This window comes from Lactuca virosa, chromosome 6, assembly GCF_052849685.1.
Source record: "Lactuca virosa cultivar CGN04683 chromosome 6, Lactuca_virosa_CGN04683_v6, whole genome shotgun sequence".
NCBI classification, from domain to species: Eukaryota; Viridiplantae; Streptophyta; class Magnoliopsida; order Asterales; family Asteraceae; genus Lactuca; species Lactuca virosa.
The window spans coordinates 248,550,894-248,568,573 of NC_136431.1; the positions used below are offsets into that span (position 1 = coordinate 248,550,894).

Here is a 17,680-nt window from a genome sequence, read left to right on the forward strand (position 1 = left end):
GAGATAAGTTGTGCACACAACGTGTTTGACAAAATGCCCAAGAGAGTGTTATATGCTTATGAGATCAAAATTTATTTGTATGAAATCAAAATTTATGTTGTATGAAATTTGTTAAGATAAGAAAGTGTTATATGCTATGAATTTTGTTAAGATAAGAAATCAAAATTTGTTAAGATAAGAAAGTGTTATATGCTGTGAATTTGTTAAAATTTATTTGTATGAAATCAAAATTGATGTATGTTTAATTTGGATTTTATATGATAATTTGTGTTTTTATAATTTTTTTATCCAGCACAAGAGACAACACAAGGGTAATATGATCATTTTTTCATTCAGCACAACCATTCAGATAAATAATCAAACAGCATAAACTCAGTCAGATATGGACTCAGTCAGCATTTCTAACCCAGTCAGCTTCTAACCCCGTCAGCTCTAACCAGTCAGCAACTATTAAACGACCCCTAAATCATAAATAAAGTTGGAATGTAGGAATTTAAGGAAGATTTCCCGAATGTAAAAGGGGCTACTAAACGTAATAAAACAAAAAGGGTGCCCCGAATGAACAAGAGTAAAAACCAAAGGGTGCTTCTTGGAAATGCTATAATCTCGATCATCTTCAACCTCCACGATCGATCCTCTTCTTGTTTCTTGTTCCCTTTTCGTTAAATTCCTCACTAAGGTTTTTGTGAACAAGTGGAATTAATTACCTTGGAGAAGAAATCAGCATCAGATTACAGAATAAGACCATAATTTCAGTTAGATCTATTGAACGTCTACGTAGAAGAGGAATTTTGTCGAACAATTTCAGTTTTTTTCGATGGTTTCGCTACATAAGCGATGATCCGCAATCGGAAGGGCGGATTCTCGTCAACGAAGTTTCGGCGAATTAGGTATTTCGATGGATATCTTTGACAATTAAAAATCATAATTTCTCTATCTGCTATTTTGTTTGCCTATGTTAACCGGAAAGCTAACATGGGAGCACATAGCTAATCATCAATTTTCCGAAAGTAATATAAGCCAACATTGTCTGTACTATTTCATTTGTATTCTATGCGACTTAAGTAACAAAAGTTATGAAGTTAGCGAAAGGACGTTAATGCTGAATGTGTCTGTGTATCTGTATTTCTCAATATTGTTGACAGTTAATAGTATGATGCTCCTTTGCATAGTAAGCTAACTACCTTGATCGTATTACATATATTTGACAGCAATCAACCAACTATATCTAGATGATTAGATACAGTGAAAGCAAAAGTAATGTTGAGATTGTGTGTCCAACAAGTTTATTCCATGACATGACATTATTTTGCTTCTCAGATTAAATTATGAACTAGAATTAACATAAATAGCATACTTGAGAGTGAAGAACCAATTTTACATCCCATGAAAAACAAAGGAATACTTAAGCTCTGTGTGTGTGTGTGTGGATTATAATTGCTGTTAGACCAGTTATTTGAACATTTTCTGTTCTATCATATTTTGTTTGCAAGAAAACCTGATCACTTATGTTGAATTAAACGAGTTATTTTGTTTTTGTTTTAATGTGGATTGTATTGTTTTGAAGTTTGATGGGTATAAGTCTTGATTGTGTATGAATATTGGCGGTGGAAGAATGAACATTGTAAGAGGTGTTGCTGGTCTTATTCGAAGGACATCTGGCTATGGTGGTGACTATAGTGTAGGGTCAGCATCTCATAAGTTCCCTGTTCCATCTCCAAAAGTTAAATTCAGGTACTTTTTTTTGCTGATTTCAAGACAGTGATTAGGTATTATCATATAGTCAACAACTGTTACATTTGTAGTGTTTCTGTTGTCTACCTTACGTGTAAAGGCTGGGATTACTGATGTGTGTTATATGATTATATCTAGTGTTGTTATTTGTAAATACAGAAGTTTTACATGTATTAAATAACTGATACATTTGTGGAGCATTGTTTCTTCTTTGCATTGTCCTAAATAGAGTTGCTTTTTTCATCTATAAACGAAAAATATATGTTTTTGGGTAAAAATGCAGTCTAATTGCTTGTTCTTTTTTTACTTCTTGAGTACATGCAGAGTTTTTAAGACTTCCAGTTTTGTTTTCTTTTCAGTGATATTGGTGATGAGGCAATTTTATCTGCACTATGGGAGAGATATCAAAGTGTCTCTGAAAAGGTATTGCGATGTCACTGCATAAACTATTTATCGATTAAAATTGAACTTTGTCATACATCATTTAACATTGACTTGTCTTAATTTGCAGGCAGAAATACAAAAGGCTTTTCATATATTTCTTAAACAATTTTTTGTAATATACAAGAATTGGGAGCCATTAGATTTAGATAATTCCACAGAAGCTGCTTTGGGTGTTGCATCTGGGGAGGAGTCTGAAAATCCTGATGAGGTTATCATTGGCTGTTCTGCTGCACATCCTGCTGAAATCATAGTGATCTTGATAGAAGAAGTTACAAATATAACAGCTATGGTCACTGAATGTAAGTTAACCTATTTTTCACTTTTTAATCTTCATTGGCTTATATTTCTTGCATGAAATTATTTCAATAAACATAAATGATTTGCCTTCATTGACAGGCATATCAGGTTCTTCAAGTAACTTGGTCATTCCACCTGAAGGTTTTCGTGTCTTAAAATGTTTGACTATCATGACCCGGTCAATGCATAACTGTAAAGTTTTGGGCTATTATGGTGGTATTCAAAAGCTGACAGCGCTAATGAAAGGTATATTTCAGGCTATAATATTTTTTGCTTTATTGTCTGACATTGTTTGTGATATGTTTTGGCTGTTTAATCAATAATCAGCCAGATTTGTTCAGAACCTAATGAATAGTGTCTTTGATTCGATCTACAGCACCTAATGTTCTCTTTTAGCCATTAGCTTTTTGACTAAGATATTGTGTAGTTTTTAATGCTCAGATTGTCGTCTTGTATGCTGTAATTGACCAATGAGGTTTGCCAACAAAAGATTTATTGCTTTAGGAGATCTGTGTTTGTATTTTTAAAGGACTATTTGTAGGCTTATGGGAATGATGGGATTCATATGACTATGATGAAACCTTTTCTTTAGGCCAAGATGCTATCTATTCGTATTTGTATTGCCTTAGATATCATCAATCACTTGCCTTTGTTAGTTGGATGTAAAGATTGCCTTCCTTAATATCGTTCTTTAGAAAGAAGTATACACAAAACTCCCACTAGGTTAATTGTTGAGGAAGGTGCATCTAATGAATGTTGACAATGTTCTTATATGGTCTTAGACTATCCCCCAATCCCCTAGAGTGATTAGGGAGTTCAGTATGAAGTTCAGAAGATTATTTAGTGTTCTTGAGGTATCACTAGGGTTGTCCAATCGAATCTTGATGACATTATTATCACTTAAAATGATATTTTTTGGGGTTTCAGAGTTCAAGCACTTTCTATAGAAAACACAAATAGATTTTATTTGCAACTAGTTAGGCATCATTAACATCTTTCCTCCCACTTGAGGAGTGTTAGATATAGTATTTAACTATTTATAGAACATGGCTACATGAGATCTTTACGTTATTAAATTAAATTTCCTATTTAGGTTGTATCCTATTTATAAAATGCGGGCCTAATCTCATAATAGAAACAAAAACCTAAAATATTTACCAGATCTGATTACTACATACTTGCATTTCTGTATATGAAGTAGACAATGCAAACTTGTATATGTCATTGTGTTCTTGTATTTATTCTTTTCTAGCATTTAACATTGCAATATTTGTTTCAGCTGCTGTTGTCCAATTGAAAACCATTGCTGGCGCGCTTTCAGCTGATGAAACTTTATCGAGTTCTAATGTACAAAAGGCTGGTGTTTTACAAAAAATACTTGTACATGTGGTTTCAATTTTATGCGGGTTTATCAATTTACAGCTAGATATATATGGAAAAGCTCAGATAGACGTTGACAACTTGGAGGATAGTATTGAAAAAATGGCCACAACCCCAGAACCTTTCATTGATTCAAGGGATCCTCTTTCTGAAAAAAGATTGCAGTGGCATCAGAAGGCAGTCATATCAGTGATGGAAGCTGGTGGTCTTAATTGGTTAGTAGGTAAGGTATGCATCTTCAGATTTACTTTCTGTTGAGAACTAAACACATTTGAATATCTGAGATAAATAAAAATGGGCTATTAATCACTTTCATTCTTTCCTAGGTTTAATGCTTTCCATGAATCTTTTTTGCTTGCCCTGTTTGCACTTTAAATTATGCTTTTTGTATGAAGGGAGGTAATCTTTTTAATGGTGTTTTCAGAGCTGTTGCGGGTGATTAGACGATTAAGTTTAAAAGAACAATGGACAGATTCGTCTCTTCAGTATATGACTTTAAGGACTCTTCAGTTGGCATTGACTGATAACCCACGTGGTCAAAACCATTTTCGGAGCATTGGGGGCCTTGAGGTGTTGTTGGATGCTTTGGGAGTTCCATCATTTAACTCTTTAAGTTCAAGGAATTCATCTTCTTCTGATCATGGAAGGTAACATATCAATGGTCTTTTTGTGTTTTTAGTTGGATATCTTCTTCATTTATAGTTTTATGTTTTGTTGACATGACTTTTTGGTTCACATTTTTTGTAGTGGAGATGGAAATCGTTTAATGTGGGTTTTGCAGCTCCATGTTCTTTCTTTGGAGGTCCTCAGAGAAGCTGTGTATCCTTTCATTTATGCCCATTTTTTTTTCCATTTTAATATCAGTGAAAAATAGAAATCACTTCATTATACTGTTGATTTGATGCACTTAACCATGATACAGTTTTGGCAACTTGAACAATTTGCAATTTCTCTGTGAAAATGGAAGAGTGCACAAATTTGCAAATAGCTTTTGTTTGCCAGCATTCGTGTTTCAAGAATTCATGCAACAAAGAAGCAACTCATCGGTGGAGGATGATTTGAAAGCCAATATTCAGAGTACAGGAATAACAGAAACTTCTTCGTCTGTGAATAAACCTAGTTGTCAGTATTGGAGTAATTATACTGTTAATTTGAGCAAAACCCTTTATTCCTTTATTATCCCATTAGAGGATTTAAGATCACATCAAGTGCAATCGGGTCGTAGTACTTTTCCATTTTCCTCTGTCTATGGGGAACTTTCAATAAAGTTCATGATGAGGGTTCTTCTAACTGTATTTCCAAGCATCAAGGCCTTTTCAAATCAAAATGAGCTTCCTAGCCACTTAAGGTGAACCATTTTCTAACAACTATTCTTTTTCATATTCTTTTCACATTAACATTTAACTTTTTTCGTCTTCATTTGATTGCAGAATATTTCTGTATTCACTGCAGCATTATGTGCTATTTGTATTTAGGAAGATTCTAGTTTTATCCCCCTCATCACTGGATGTATTTCGGTCAGAAGGGGTGTGGGATTTTATCTTTTCAGAGCACTTCTATTTTGGAAGTGGTTCAAAAGTAATTCCTGAAGCTTATTTTAACTATAGTGATGATCGCCCATGGAGCACTGAGCCTTTTACTCGTTCAAGATCCACTAACAAACGAGTACCAAGCTATGAAACTGATATCCTTCAAACAAATGTAATTTCTGTTGTGGAGTTTGCTGCAACACTGGATGCAACTTCACATAATATGGTAAGTTCCTTCTCTTTTTTCTCCAGACAACTTACTTTATCAGATAAAGGGTCCACATTGGCATAACCAAGATTAGTTTATAAAGTTTTGTGATTGACAATGATAATTTGCACACCTGATTTGGATGTACTATGTTGCTATTATCAGTTTACATATTGCTATCAACATTGCAAGTACGGGTAAAAAAGTGTAAATACATTGTTATTATGGGTAAAAAATAAAAAACAGTCTATATTGGTAAAAATAATAACCTATGTTGCTATTTCCTGCCACTTTTTCCCCTCTAATTAAGTTTATCAGATAGTATTGCTTATGCATCTAATTGTTTTTGTTATGGCAGCCTGAATGCTCTGTGCTGTTAGATGCCCTGGAACTGTTTGCTTGTAATCCTGAGGTTACCACTGGTCTAGCAAAGTGTCTACTCCACATTTTGCAGCTTGCACCTGAGAAAACGTTTACTTCTTTTAAGACACTTGATGCAATTCCTCGTGTGGTCAAAGTTACTTGTATTCAAGCTCAAGAGTCCAAAAGACCTGAAAGTGAAAGGAGTAGTTCACAAATTTTAAAGAAATCAAAGTCACCAGGGAATGTTCGTGGTTGGCGGGATAGTATGGAAGCTTGCATGCAGCTTTTTGCAGAGTTCTTTTCGGTTACTGAAGAAGCAAAGTTTTTGGTTTTGAATAGTTCTACATGTATCGATTGTTTGTTTGATCTTTTCTGGGAAGAATGTTTGAGAAGTTCCATGCTTTCTTATATCTTTGCCCTCATGAAGGTATACTTTCTAGTTTCTTCTTCTCTTTATTCTATATACATGTGTGTGTTTGCGTATCAATGCATTTTTTGTATTCGACTTTGGCAGATCATTCCATCTTCTGAAGAAGACCAAAAGGCAAAGTTATACTTATGTTCCAAATACTTGGAAACCTTTACACATCTCAAAGAAAGGGAGAAAAACTTTGCAAAACTATCAATTGATCTACTGGTTGGGATGAGAGACATGCTTGTGAAAGACCGGATGGTATATTTTCTTTTTCATAATTTTGTATATGATTATACATTGTGGTGTAGTCAAAAGTCAAAACGAGTCTTACGTTTTTTTTTCTTTTTCTTTTGTATATTTGCAGTACTTCCAGACTTTGTTCCGTGATGGTGAGTGTTTTCTGCATGTTGTATCTTTATTGCATGGGTATGCTGAAGATGATGAGGGTGAAAAGCTGGTTTTAAATGTTCTTCAAACTCTAACCTCTCTGCTTACGGGTAATGATGCCTCCAAGGTACTAGATTCATTTTTTCTTATTTGTTGTGTAGGATTTTGTGTCTTGTTTAATAAGCTTATTTTGGTTTCTAATCAAACATTATTGACACCTGAATTTTTTGTAGACTGCTTTCCGAGCTCTTGTTGGAAAAGGTTACCGGACACTGCAAAGTTTGCTGTTAGACTTCTGTCACAGAAGACCCAATGCAGGTCTTTTAACCGCTCTACTCGATATGCTTGTTGATGGAAAGTTTGATCTCAAAAAGAATCCTGTTATGAGGGTAAGTTTCTGTTTCTGTTTCTGTTTTTCCTCCCTATCAAGTCTTGTATGGGTAATGAGTCTGTCTGTATCTTTTGTAGACTGAATTAACCTTCTGAATGAGACTAAATGACCATTTTACCCTTACCATTACGTAAAAAAGAAACAGTCTCCTAAGTTCATAAGTTTTTTTTTTCTTTGTGTTTCACGAGCTGATATTTTTCCTTTTTTTGGCATCAGAATGAAGATGTTATCTTGCTTTATCTGAGTGTATTGCAGAAGGTTGGTTAATCATCTTCCACTTTATATCTCTATTTTGTTATCTTTGAAGCTAGCAAATTAGCAATAATTCTTTTTATAATGATTACGCATAAATCATTCTGAATCTTTACTGTTCCATCTTAAAACTGGGCAGAGCAGTGACTCAATGCGAAATGAAGGGCTGAACATGTTTCTTCATCTACTCAGAGATTCCATATCAAATAGAGCTTCATGTGTCCGAGTGGGAACACTTAGTTTTCTTCTTGACTGGTTTCCTTGTGAAGATAATGACAGTGTTGTCCTCAAAATTGGCCAGTTAATTCAGGTCACTGGTGGACATAGTGTATCTGGGAAAGAAATTCGCAAAATATTTGCTCTACTTCGAAGTGAGAGAGTGGGGACCCGCCAGCAGTATTGCTCATTATTATTAACCAATATTTCATCTATGCTAAATGAAAAGGGACCCACAGCCTTCTTTAACTTTGATGGAAATGATTCTGTAAGTTTGGTTGCATTTAATTGACTGATGGGTATTTGTTTTTATTTATCTGCATACTCAGTTTTTTTTTTTTTTTTTCTTTTTCTTGCAGGGAATAATAATCAACACGCCACTGCAGTTACCTCTTTATAAAGGATATTCTTTTTCTTGTTGGCTTCGTGTAGAAAGCTTTCCTACAAATGGAACAATGGGGCTTTTTAGTTTTCTTTCAGATAGTAGAAGAGGATGCTTGGCTGTCCTTGCAAAGGATAGGCTTATTTTTGAGGTAGAATGATATGTTTTTATAAGAGACTATATATTTTGTTTTCTAGCACATTTTAATTGTGTTTTGTTTATTGTTTGCAGTCAAGATATCAGAAGCAACAGTGTGTTTCATTTCCTCTCAATCTTGTTGGTAAAAAATGGCATTTTCTGTGCCTAACTCACAGTATTGGCAGAGCTTTCTCAGGAGGGAGTCTAGTAAAATGTTATCTGGATGGAGCTCTTGTTTCTTCAGAAAAATGCAGGTCTGAACCATTTGGTTTTAAGAAGAATTTTATGATTTTGTTCTATTACTAACTTTCAGTAAATAACTAATTGCTTGTCTTTTTTATGTTTATTTGTTCAGCTATCCCAAAGTCAATGAACCGTTGACCGGTTGCATGATAGGAGCACCGATTAATTTGCTTTCTTATGAAGAAGATACCACTTCCTCTTCCAGCAAAGAATCATCTCCATTTTTTGGTCAAATCGGTCCAGTTTATCTCTTCAATGATGCCATCACTTCTGAACAAGTGCAGGGAATCAATTTCCTAGGCCCAAACTACATGTACTCTTTTCTTGATAATGAAGTTACAGTTTCTGCTGATAACCCACTGCCCAGTGGGGTTCTTGATGCCAAAGATGGTCTGGCTTCTAAGATTATATTTGGACTCAATGCACAGGTTTTCCTTACAACTTTCCCTGATAATATACATGAAAATTTTCTTTTTCTTTTACAGTCTGCTGTTAAAAGCTAGTCAATTAAACAAGGGCAAAGTTTTCTTTTCTCTTACATTGCTTATGGCCATTAAAGAATTCTTACGTTTGTTCTCATTTTCAGGCTAGCAATCGCAGGGCGTTATTTAATGTTTCATCTTTGCTGGATCATGCGGTTGACAAGAGTTCATTTGAGGCAACTGTTAAAAATGGGACTCAACTATGTTCTCGGCGATTGTTGCAACAGATTATCTACTGTGCTGGGGGCGTTTCTGTCTTTTTCCCTCTCTTCACCCGCATCGATTTGTACGAGAATGACAGTCAGAATCTGCTGACACCTATAACTAAAGAGCGCATAACTGCTGAAATCATTGAGCTTATTGCCTCTGTTCTAGATGAAAACCTCTCAAATCAACAGCAAATGCTCAATCTTTCTGGATTTTCGGTTCTTGGTTTTCTGTTGCAGTCACTCCCTTCCCAACAACTTAATATGGATACCTTATCGGCTCTCAAACATATGCTAAATGTCATCTCAAATTGTGGTTGGTAACTCTTGAGATTTCGTGGTTTAGTCTTTTTAACATATTCTCATGGAATAATTGTTTATTTATTAATTATTATACAGGCTTGGCTGAAGTCCTTGTGGAGGATGCAATATCGCATGTATTTCTCAATCCTTTCATCTGGGTATATGCAGCCTACAACGTGCAAAGAGAACTATACATGTTTCTCATTCAGCAATTTGATAATGATCCAAGGCTTCTAAAATCTTTATGTCGTTTTCCACGTGTTCTTGATATAATCCACCAGTTTTACTGGGATAAAATGCCTTCTCCCATTGCTGGAAGCAAACCTCTCTTGCAGCCTATAACCAACAAAGATTTTGGAGAGAGGCCCAACAAAGAAGAAATACAAAAAATACGGCTGCTTTTACTGAGTATTGGTGAAATGAGTCTTAAGGAGCATATTACAGTGTCGGATATTGAATCTCTTGTATCCTTTTTTGAGACAAGTCAAGACATGGCATGCATTGAGGACATTTTACATATGATTATCCGAGCTCTTTCTCAAAAATCACTGCTTGCATCTTTTCTTGAGCAAGTCACTGTAGTTGGCGGCTGTCGTCTTTTTGTCAATCTGCTTCAAAGGTACTTTTCTCTTGTGTTTAAAACATGACCAATCCTATTTTGATTTGATTTATATATATATATATATATATATATATATATATATATATATATTGTAGGGGCTATGAACCAATCCGATTGCTCGGTTTGCAATTCCTGGGAAGACTTTTGGTTGGTATCCCATCTGAGAAAAAGGAGTCAAAATTCTTTACTTTAGCCATGGGAAGATCAAAGACTCTTCTAGAAGGCCCCAAGAGAATCGAGTTAAGGCTGCCACCCATTTTCTCTGCCATGTCAGACAGGCTGTTCCGATTTCCTCAGACAGATCTTCTTTGTGCAACTTTTTTCGATGTTCTTCTTGGTGGTGCTAGCCCGAAACAGGTGATGTCCCTTGTGGGGATAGTTTTGTCATTCTACTTTTATAAGGCTGTAGTTAACTGAAACACTCTTATGATTTTGCAGGTTATACAGAGACATAATCAGCCTGAGAAGCAAAGAAACAAAGGAACCAATGTGCAGTTCTTCCTACCTCAAATATTGGTTCTCATTTTTAAATTTATGTCTAACTGTGAGGATGCAAATTCAAGAATAAAAATACTTGAAGATCTGCTTGAATTGCTAGATTCAAATACCTCTAACATTGAGGCACTTATGGTAAGAGGTTCAACGAGTATTATTCCTACCACTTTTTTACTGCAAATCTTAAGATAACTCAATTTTTTTTATTATTATAGGAAAATGGATGGCAAGCATGGTTAGTTGCTTCCATGAAGCTTGATGTGTTGAAAACCTACAAAATGAAACCACAACGTGATGGTGACCCTGAATTAGTTGAGCAGAACCATGTGAAGACCTTATTTTCTCTAGTTCTATGTCACTACATACAGTCATCAAAAGGTGGATGGCAACCTCTGGAAGAGACTGTGAATTTTCTCCTGATGCAATATGAACATGTATGCTCTTCCCTTTACTTGTCACACAATCTTTCTAGTTTCATTTTGGATTTATATTTCTAACTTTTTACAGGGTGGCAAGTCATATTGGTACCTGCTACGTGATATATATGAGGATTTGATGAAGAGGCTTGTGGACTTATCTTCTAGAGAAATTATCCTTTCCTCACAGCCATGTCGTGACAATACATTGTACCTTCTGAAACTAGTTGATGAGCTGCTGATCTCTGAACTTGATAACAAGCTTCCAGTATGTTCCTTTAATATCTTTTGGTTGGCTTCTTTGACTCTGTAATTTACGTGGTATGTTATGTTCTCTTATTCTATTGCAGTTTCCAGCATGTGGCTATGATTTCTCTCCTGAACACATTCGGTTGGAAAATGATAGAGATCTTGTTTCTGCTTTGTATGAGGCCCTTCAGGGAGATGGTCATGATCATATCTCAAAGGCTCACAAGCAGTCTGTCTCTAATCAAATTGAAAAGATTGATGAATCATGGTGGAATCTGTATGACAATTTATGGGTTGTGATTAGTGAAATGCATGGGAAAGGGCCAAGCAGGTTGTTACCAAAATCATCATCATCTGTAGGGCCATCTTTTGGTCAAAGAGCACGTGGTTTGGTCGAGTCACTTAACATTCCTGCTGCAGAGATGGCTGCTGTTGTTGTGTCAGGAGGACTCACAAATGCACTCAGTGGGAAACCAAACAAAGTAATCGATAAAGCTATGCTGCTAAGGTCTGAAAAGTGTTCAAGGATTGCTTTTCGACTTATGATCGTATATCTATGCAAATCTTCTCTTGAAAGAGCTTCACGATGTGTCCAACAGTTCATTCCCATACTGCCCTGTATCCTCTCTGCTGATGATGAACAAAGCAAAAGTCGACTACAAGTTTTTATCTGGTATTGCTTTTCTTATTCTTTTGGATTTTCTTTAACAAGTGTTGGTGAATGTGAGATTATAAGATTTTCTTTCACATAGGGCATTGCTTGCTGTTAGATCCCAGTTTGGGATGTTGGATGATGGTGCTCGGTTTCATGTCATTGCTCATTTGATCCGTGAAGCAGTCGACTGTGGGAAGCTGATGTTGGCAACCAGTATTGTTGGAAGAGATGATTTATTAGATACAAGCAGTGTCTCAAAGGAATCCGGAACAATCCAGAACTTGATACAAAAGGATCGCGTGCGTATTGCGGTGTGTCTTATTGCTACTTCCATTTACTTTCCATTCTGTCTTAGTTTGAATACCAATGGAATCTTATTAAATCCAATGATTATGTGATTTTCAGGTTTCAGATGAGGTTAAATATTTAAGAAATAGCCGTGCCGAGCAAACAAAACAAGTTGCTGAGTTTCGTGTTAGAATGAATGAAATTATATCTTCTGATTTGAATCAATGGAGAGCTTTTGAAGATGATATACGCAGTAGCTTAAATTCTATTCTTGCCTCAGATGACAGCAGAAGAGCTTCCTTCCAGCTTGCTCATGATGAGGAGCAACAAGTCACCGCTGTAAGCTTAAAGCTTTATCTTGGCTATTCCTGCTGCCTTGTTTGCATGTGATTATGATTGCCATTTTCCAGATTCTGCTGTTGACAAGTCATACATGTTGCAGCACTGTTTTCACACGATAAACAGACTTAAAATAATGCAAAGCTAATTATATCTTTAAAATTAGGGCAAGTTTTTAATGTTGTTGTAGCACTGTTTTCACACAAAAGCCAAACTTGTAACAGGAAAATTGGATACATATACTTCGCACTCTGATAGATGAAAGAGGTCCATGGTCAGCTAATCCATTCCCTAACAAAATTGTTACACACTGGAAGCTTGACAAGACAGAAGACAGATGGAGGCGTAGGCAGAAGTTAAGACAAAATTATCATTTTAATGAAAAGCTTTGTCATCCTCCTTCAACTGTTCCTACCAATGGGACTGTTCCTTCTCCACCCGAAACAAAGTCAGGGTTTGCAGCTCACATTCCACAGCAAATGAAACAGTTCTTGCTTAAAGGAATTCGAAGGATTACAGATGAAAGTTTTTTGGAATCTGTAGAACTTGATGCTGAAATCAGTGAGCAGAAGGCTTCCACCAGTGAGGATTTACCGGAGAGACAGAACTCAGAGGCTCCAAAAGAGGAAAGTGAGCAGAGGGATTTCCATGACAGGAAAGATCATTCCTCTACTACTACTAGCTCAATAGAGTCGGAGGTATGTCTCCTAGTTATATGAAAAGTTGTTAAATAAATAAATAATCTGAAGAGAGATTACTAAGAACCCATTTTTTCGTGAGAACTGTGAGGATTAATCTGGTCAATTCATTCAATAAGGGCATGATTATCAAATATGATGTCAAGCTTGTAACCAAATAAGTTTTGTTGGAAAAAAACAAACCCACCAACCACAAATTGACATGTGGCTTTTGTTAAATAGATAAAGCAGCATATTTACAATTATGCCATTGTGTCCAACTCCTAATAACATCATTTTCCAAATGAATTTCGACCATTGATCGATCAGATCAATGGATCAGATTAGTCCTCACAAAAAAAAAAAAAAAAAGGTTCTCACCAGATCTTAGGCCTAAATAATCATATACCAATATACCATGTGTATATCTTCATACTTTTCATTTTGATCAACTGCCAGGTCCTCATGTCTGTTCCATGTGTACTTGTTACACCAAAAAGGAAACTAGCAGGTCGTTTGGCTGTGATGAAGAAGTTTCTACATTTTTTTGGGGAGTTCTTGGTTGAAGGCACAGGTGGATCATCTGTTTTTAGAAATATTCAAGCATCGGGTGGTTTTGATTCAAATAGAACCGATAATTTAGCAGCACAAAAGCAAAAGTTCATCAAATGGCCACTTAATTTAGATTTAACATCCGAGGGGGAAGCCTCTGATAACATAAATGCAGTTCTTGGTAATCTTCTTCAGAAGCAATCTGAAAACATCAAGCGCCATAGAAGATGGGAAATTGGCAAGGTTCTTTTTTTCTTTTCTTTTCTAAATCGATCTGTTTCCTCCTTTTCAAATTGATTTCCCTTAAATATTTGGTTTTTTGATAATAGATAAAGGCTGTCCACTGGACTCGCTATTTGCTCAGATACACTGCCATAGAGATTTACTTCAACGATTCAACCGCTCCAATATTTTTTAATTTTGCATCAAATAAAGAAGCCAAAGATGTTGGAAGCTTGATAGTTTCCACTAAAAACGAATCTGTTTCTCCAAAGGGGTACAGAGACAAATCTGGAGTTATTTCCTTCATTGATAGACGTGTTTCATTGGAGCTTGCTGAAACTGCAAGAGAAAGCTGGAGGAGAAGAGACATTACAAACTTTGAATATTTAATGGTTCTCAATACCCTTTCGGGTAGATCATATAATGATTTGACTCAGTATCCTGTGTTTCCTTGGGTAGTGGCAGATTATTCATCTGACACTCTTGATTTTAGCAAATCTTCTACTTTTCGTGATCTTTCAAAGCCTGTTGGAGCACTGGATCAAAAACGGTTTGAGGTTATTTAATTAAACTTGTCTTTCTGTATGAATTCAAAAAAGGGCAAACCACGCAGAATAGCAATGTACTTTAATATGCTATTATCAGTAAAGAAATTTATGAGTTACATATTGCTATTATTGGTGAAAAAATGTAAGCATGTTGTTATTATGGGTAAAATATAAAGCAGATTGTCTATATTGGTAAAAAGAGTAAAATACATTGCTATTTCCTGAAAATTTGCCCATTTAAAAATACCCTCTTGATCAATAGTTTGAATATGCTAAAAGGGTACTTGTTTGCTTATCATTTCAGGTTTTTGAAGATAGATACCGTAACTTCTCTGACCCTGATATCCCCAGGTAATTCTTTTAGTGATCTTGCATTATAGACCTATATAAAAAAAATTAGTAACATGCTGAATATTATTTTGCAGTTTCTTTTATGGATCCCATTACTCAAGCATGGGCATTGTGCTATATTATCTCCTTAGGTTAGAGCCTTTTACAGGCCTCCACCGTACATTGCAGGTATAATACTTATTTGTGTGTTTTTTTTTTTTTTTCTTCCATAAAGTAAGTTGTAGAATTTTGATCAAAGTAAGATAAGATGTGTGTTATTGTTTTATAGGGTGGTAAATTTGACCATGCAGACCGACTTTTTCAAAGTATTGAGAGCACTTATCGGAACTGCCTTTCTAATACAAGTGATGTGAAGGAGTTAGTGCCTGAATTCTATTACATGTCAGACTTTCTTGTTAACTCAAACTCTTACCATTTTGGAGTGAAACAAGATGGTGAACCTTTGAATGATGTTGGCCTCCCTCCTTGGGCCAAGGTATGTATTTCATGCTCACTTGTCACTTCTCTCAAGTAAATGGTAGATATCTTTTTGTTCATTATAATTGTTTTTGGCTCAGGGATCACCTGAAGAATTCATAAGTATAAACAGAGAAGCACTAGAAAGTGAATATGTTAGTTCAAATCTCCACCACTGGATTGATTTAATCTTTGGTTACAAACAACGTGGAAAACCAGCAGTCGAGGTTAAAAAAAAAAAAAACTAACTTTTAACATTCATTACAAGTTTTTGGTTGTTGGTGCATATTTTAATCATTTATAATAATAATAATAATAATATAACAGGCAGCAAATATCTTCTATTATTTAACATACGAAGGAGCTGCTGATTTAGAAACAATGGAAGACGAGTTACAAAGGGCAGCCATTGAAGACCAGATTGCTAATTTCGGTCAAACCCCAATTCAAATCTTCCGGAAGAAACATCCTCGACGGGGCCCACCAATCCCAATCGCCCACCCTCTACGATTTGCCCCTTCTTCCATTACTTTATCCTCAATAGTTTCTAGTACAAGTACACATCCTTCAGCTGTGTTGTATGTCGGTATATCAGAGTCACATGTTGTCCTTGTGAATCAGGGACTCACCATGTCAGTCAAACTATGGTTGACCACCCAATTGGCATCTGGTGGGAACTTCACCTTTTCTAGCTCACAGGTTGGTTTCATTCATTCATTCATGATGATATGATAATTGGTTTATTTTATTTTTATTATAAAATGTTGGTTTTGTATATATATTTTTCAGGATCCTTACTTTGCGATTGGTGCTGATGTGGTTTCGCCTCGTAGAATTGGTAGCCCTTTGGCTGAAAATATTGAACTCGGAGCACAATGTTTTACAACAATGCAGACACCATCTGGCAATTTTCTTGTTTCATGTGGCAATTGGGAAAATAGCTTTCAGCTCATTTCCCTTAATGATGGACGATTGGTGCAGAGTGTCCGACAGCATAAAGATGTTGTTAGCTGTGTTTACGGTAAGAAATAGCAACCTGCTTTCATTTCTTTTTCCTTTTTTTTTTTTTTTTTTTGTAAAAAAGAAAAAGAATCTCATTATATTAAAAAAAAAAAAAAAAAAAAAAAAAAATCCTACAGTTACATCGGATGGCAGCATCTTAGCAACGGGTAGCTACGACACAACCGTGATGATTTGGGAAGTTTTACGTATGCGGACCCCAAGTGACACCTCCCACCGCAAAGACCACGTCATCGCTGACACACCATTCCACATCCTATGTGGACACGATGACGTCATCACATGCGTATACGCGAGCACAGAGCTGGACATAGTGATCAGCGGATCAAAAGACGGGACGTGCGTATTCCACACCCTCCGGAAAGGCCGATACCTGCGGTCCCTCCAACACCCGTCTGGGTGCCAGCTGTCAAAACTGGTGGCATCTAGGCACGGAAGGATCTTGCTTTATGCTGACGATGATTTGAGTTTGCATCTTTATTCGATTAACGGGAAGCATCTGAATTCGTGCGAGTCGAACGGGAGGTTGAATTGTATTGAGTTGAGTGGGTGTGGTGAGTTTGTGGTGTGTGGGGGGGATCAGGGACAGATTGTGGTGAGGTTGATGAGGTCGCTTGAGATAGTTGGGAGGTATAGTGGTGCTGGAAAGATTATTACTTGTTTGACTGTCACACAGGAGGAGTGTGTGTTGGCGGGGACTAAGGATGGGAGTTTACTTTTGTATTCCATTCAGAATCCCCAGCTTCGTAGGACCACTGTTTCCAGGACTTTAATTAAAGCCAGACCTACACCTACACCTACACCTACACCTACTTCTGGGACGTGATTTCATGCTCATTCATACCTTTAGTTGACTTGAGTTCAGGTATTTTTTTTTTTTTTTTAAAAAAAATATATATTTTACACAAGTGATCCAAGTACAATGATTAGGAAGATGTTAAGTATTTTGCTGACTTTGTTACATGTATATATTTTAAAGTGCAGATTATGATAACCAAAATGATGACTTTACCAAGATGTACAACAATACACAGACAGTAGTACCTATATAAATATTCGTGCATTTTCCCCCTTTCAATACTCCCAAGGAAAACGGTGAAACTATGGGTTCGACACATTCTAACACACACTAATTCATGTACATTATATGTGGCCTCTTTTTTTTTTTTTTATAAAGTTATATGTATTACACATAATGAATTAATCATGATAAATGTAACCATAGATGTGTTGATCCCTTTGTACATATCAGATCAACATCAACTCCTTTCTTGCTATTGTTAGTTATAACTTATAATGGCGATCCCCATTTTCAGGGGTTTATAAATATTTTTTTCTTCTCCTTTCCATCTCATGGTTTGTACTTGGTAGTGTTAACAAAGCAATCCTAACAACCTTTAAATAAGGAAAACAATTAAGA

At 35.9% G+C, this 17,680-nt stretch overlaps 1 protein-coding gene across 4 annotated transcripts; it reads left to right on the top strand.

Moving 5' to 3' along the window:
• The first annotated feature begins 636 nt into the window (after positions 1 to 636).
• LOC145119183 (binding protein) lies at positions 637 to 17,587 on the top strand. 4 transcript variants are annotated; one of them, XM_079054808.1, is made up of 39 exons: positions 637 to 890; positions 1,568 to 1,734; positions 2,094 to 2,157; positions 2,246 to 2,477; positions 2,575 to 2,721; positions 3,755 to 4,078; positions 4,280 to 4,502; positions 4,603 to 4,674; positions 4,778 to 5,203; positions 5,286 to 5,610; positions 5,951 to 6,382; positions 6,470 to 6,628; positions 6,735 to 6,884; positions 6,991 to 7,146; positions 7,365 to 7,406; positions 7,540 to 7,884; positions 7,976 to 8,149; positions 8,230 to 8,390; positions 8,492 to 8,807; positions 8,966 to 9,383; positions 9,467 to 9,989; positions 10,088 to 10,349; positions 10,431 to 10,622; positions 10,703 to 10,921; positions 10,995 to 11,171; positions 11,254 to 11,825; positions 11,905 to 12,118; positions 12,213 to 12,434; positions 12,659 to 13,132; positions 13,571 to 13,906; positions 13,993 to 14,442; positions 14,738 to 14,784; positions 14,859 to 14,952; positions 15,053 to 15,259; positions 15,342 to 15,467; positions 15,568 to 15,939; positions 16,030 to 16,261; positions 16,380 to 17,125; positions 17,240 to 17,587. In XM_079054808.1, exons 2-38 carry the CDS (start codon positions 1,595 to 1,597, stop codon positions 17,084 to 17,086), a joined length of 9,732 nt encoding a protein of 3,243 aa, XP_078910934.1. In that variant the 5' UTR covers positions 637 to 890; positions 1,568 to 1,594; the 3' UTR covers positions 17,087 to 17,125; positions 17,240 to 17,587. The 4 variants fall into 4 exon arrangements, with proteins under 4 accessions (XP_078910934.1, XP_078910932.1, XP_078910933.1 ...); XM_079054806.1 differs by having other exon boundaries at positions 1,615 to 1,734; XM_079054807.1 differs by having other exon boundaries at positions 1,615 to 1,734; positions 17,245 to 17,587.
• The last annotated feature ends 93 nt before the right edge of the window (positions 17,588 to 17,680 follow it).

Excerpts from the sequence above, each read along its gene's own strand:
- LOC145119183 (XM_079054806.1), top strand. The coding sequence starts at position 838 with ATGATCCGCAATCGGAAGGGCGGATTCTCGTCAACGAAGTTTCGGCGA. Across the intron at positions 10,350-10,430 it reads GTGGTGCTAGCCCGAAACAG|GTTATACAGAGACATAATCA; the intron begins GTGATGTCCCTT and ends ATGATTTTGCAG. Across the intron at positions 15,260-15,341 it reads GCCTCCCTCCTTGGGCCAAG|GGATCACCTGAAGAATTCAT; the intron begins GTATGTATTTCA and ends TTTTTGGCTCAG.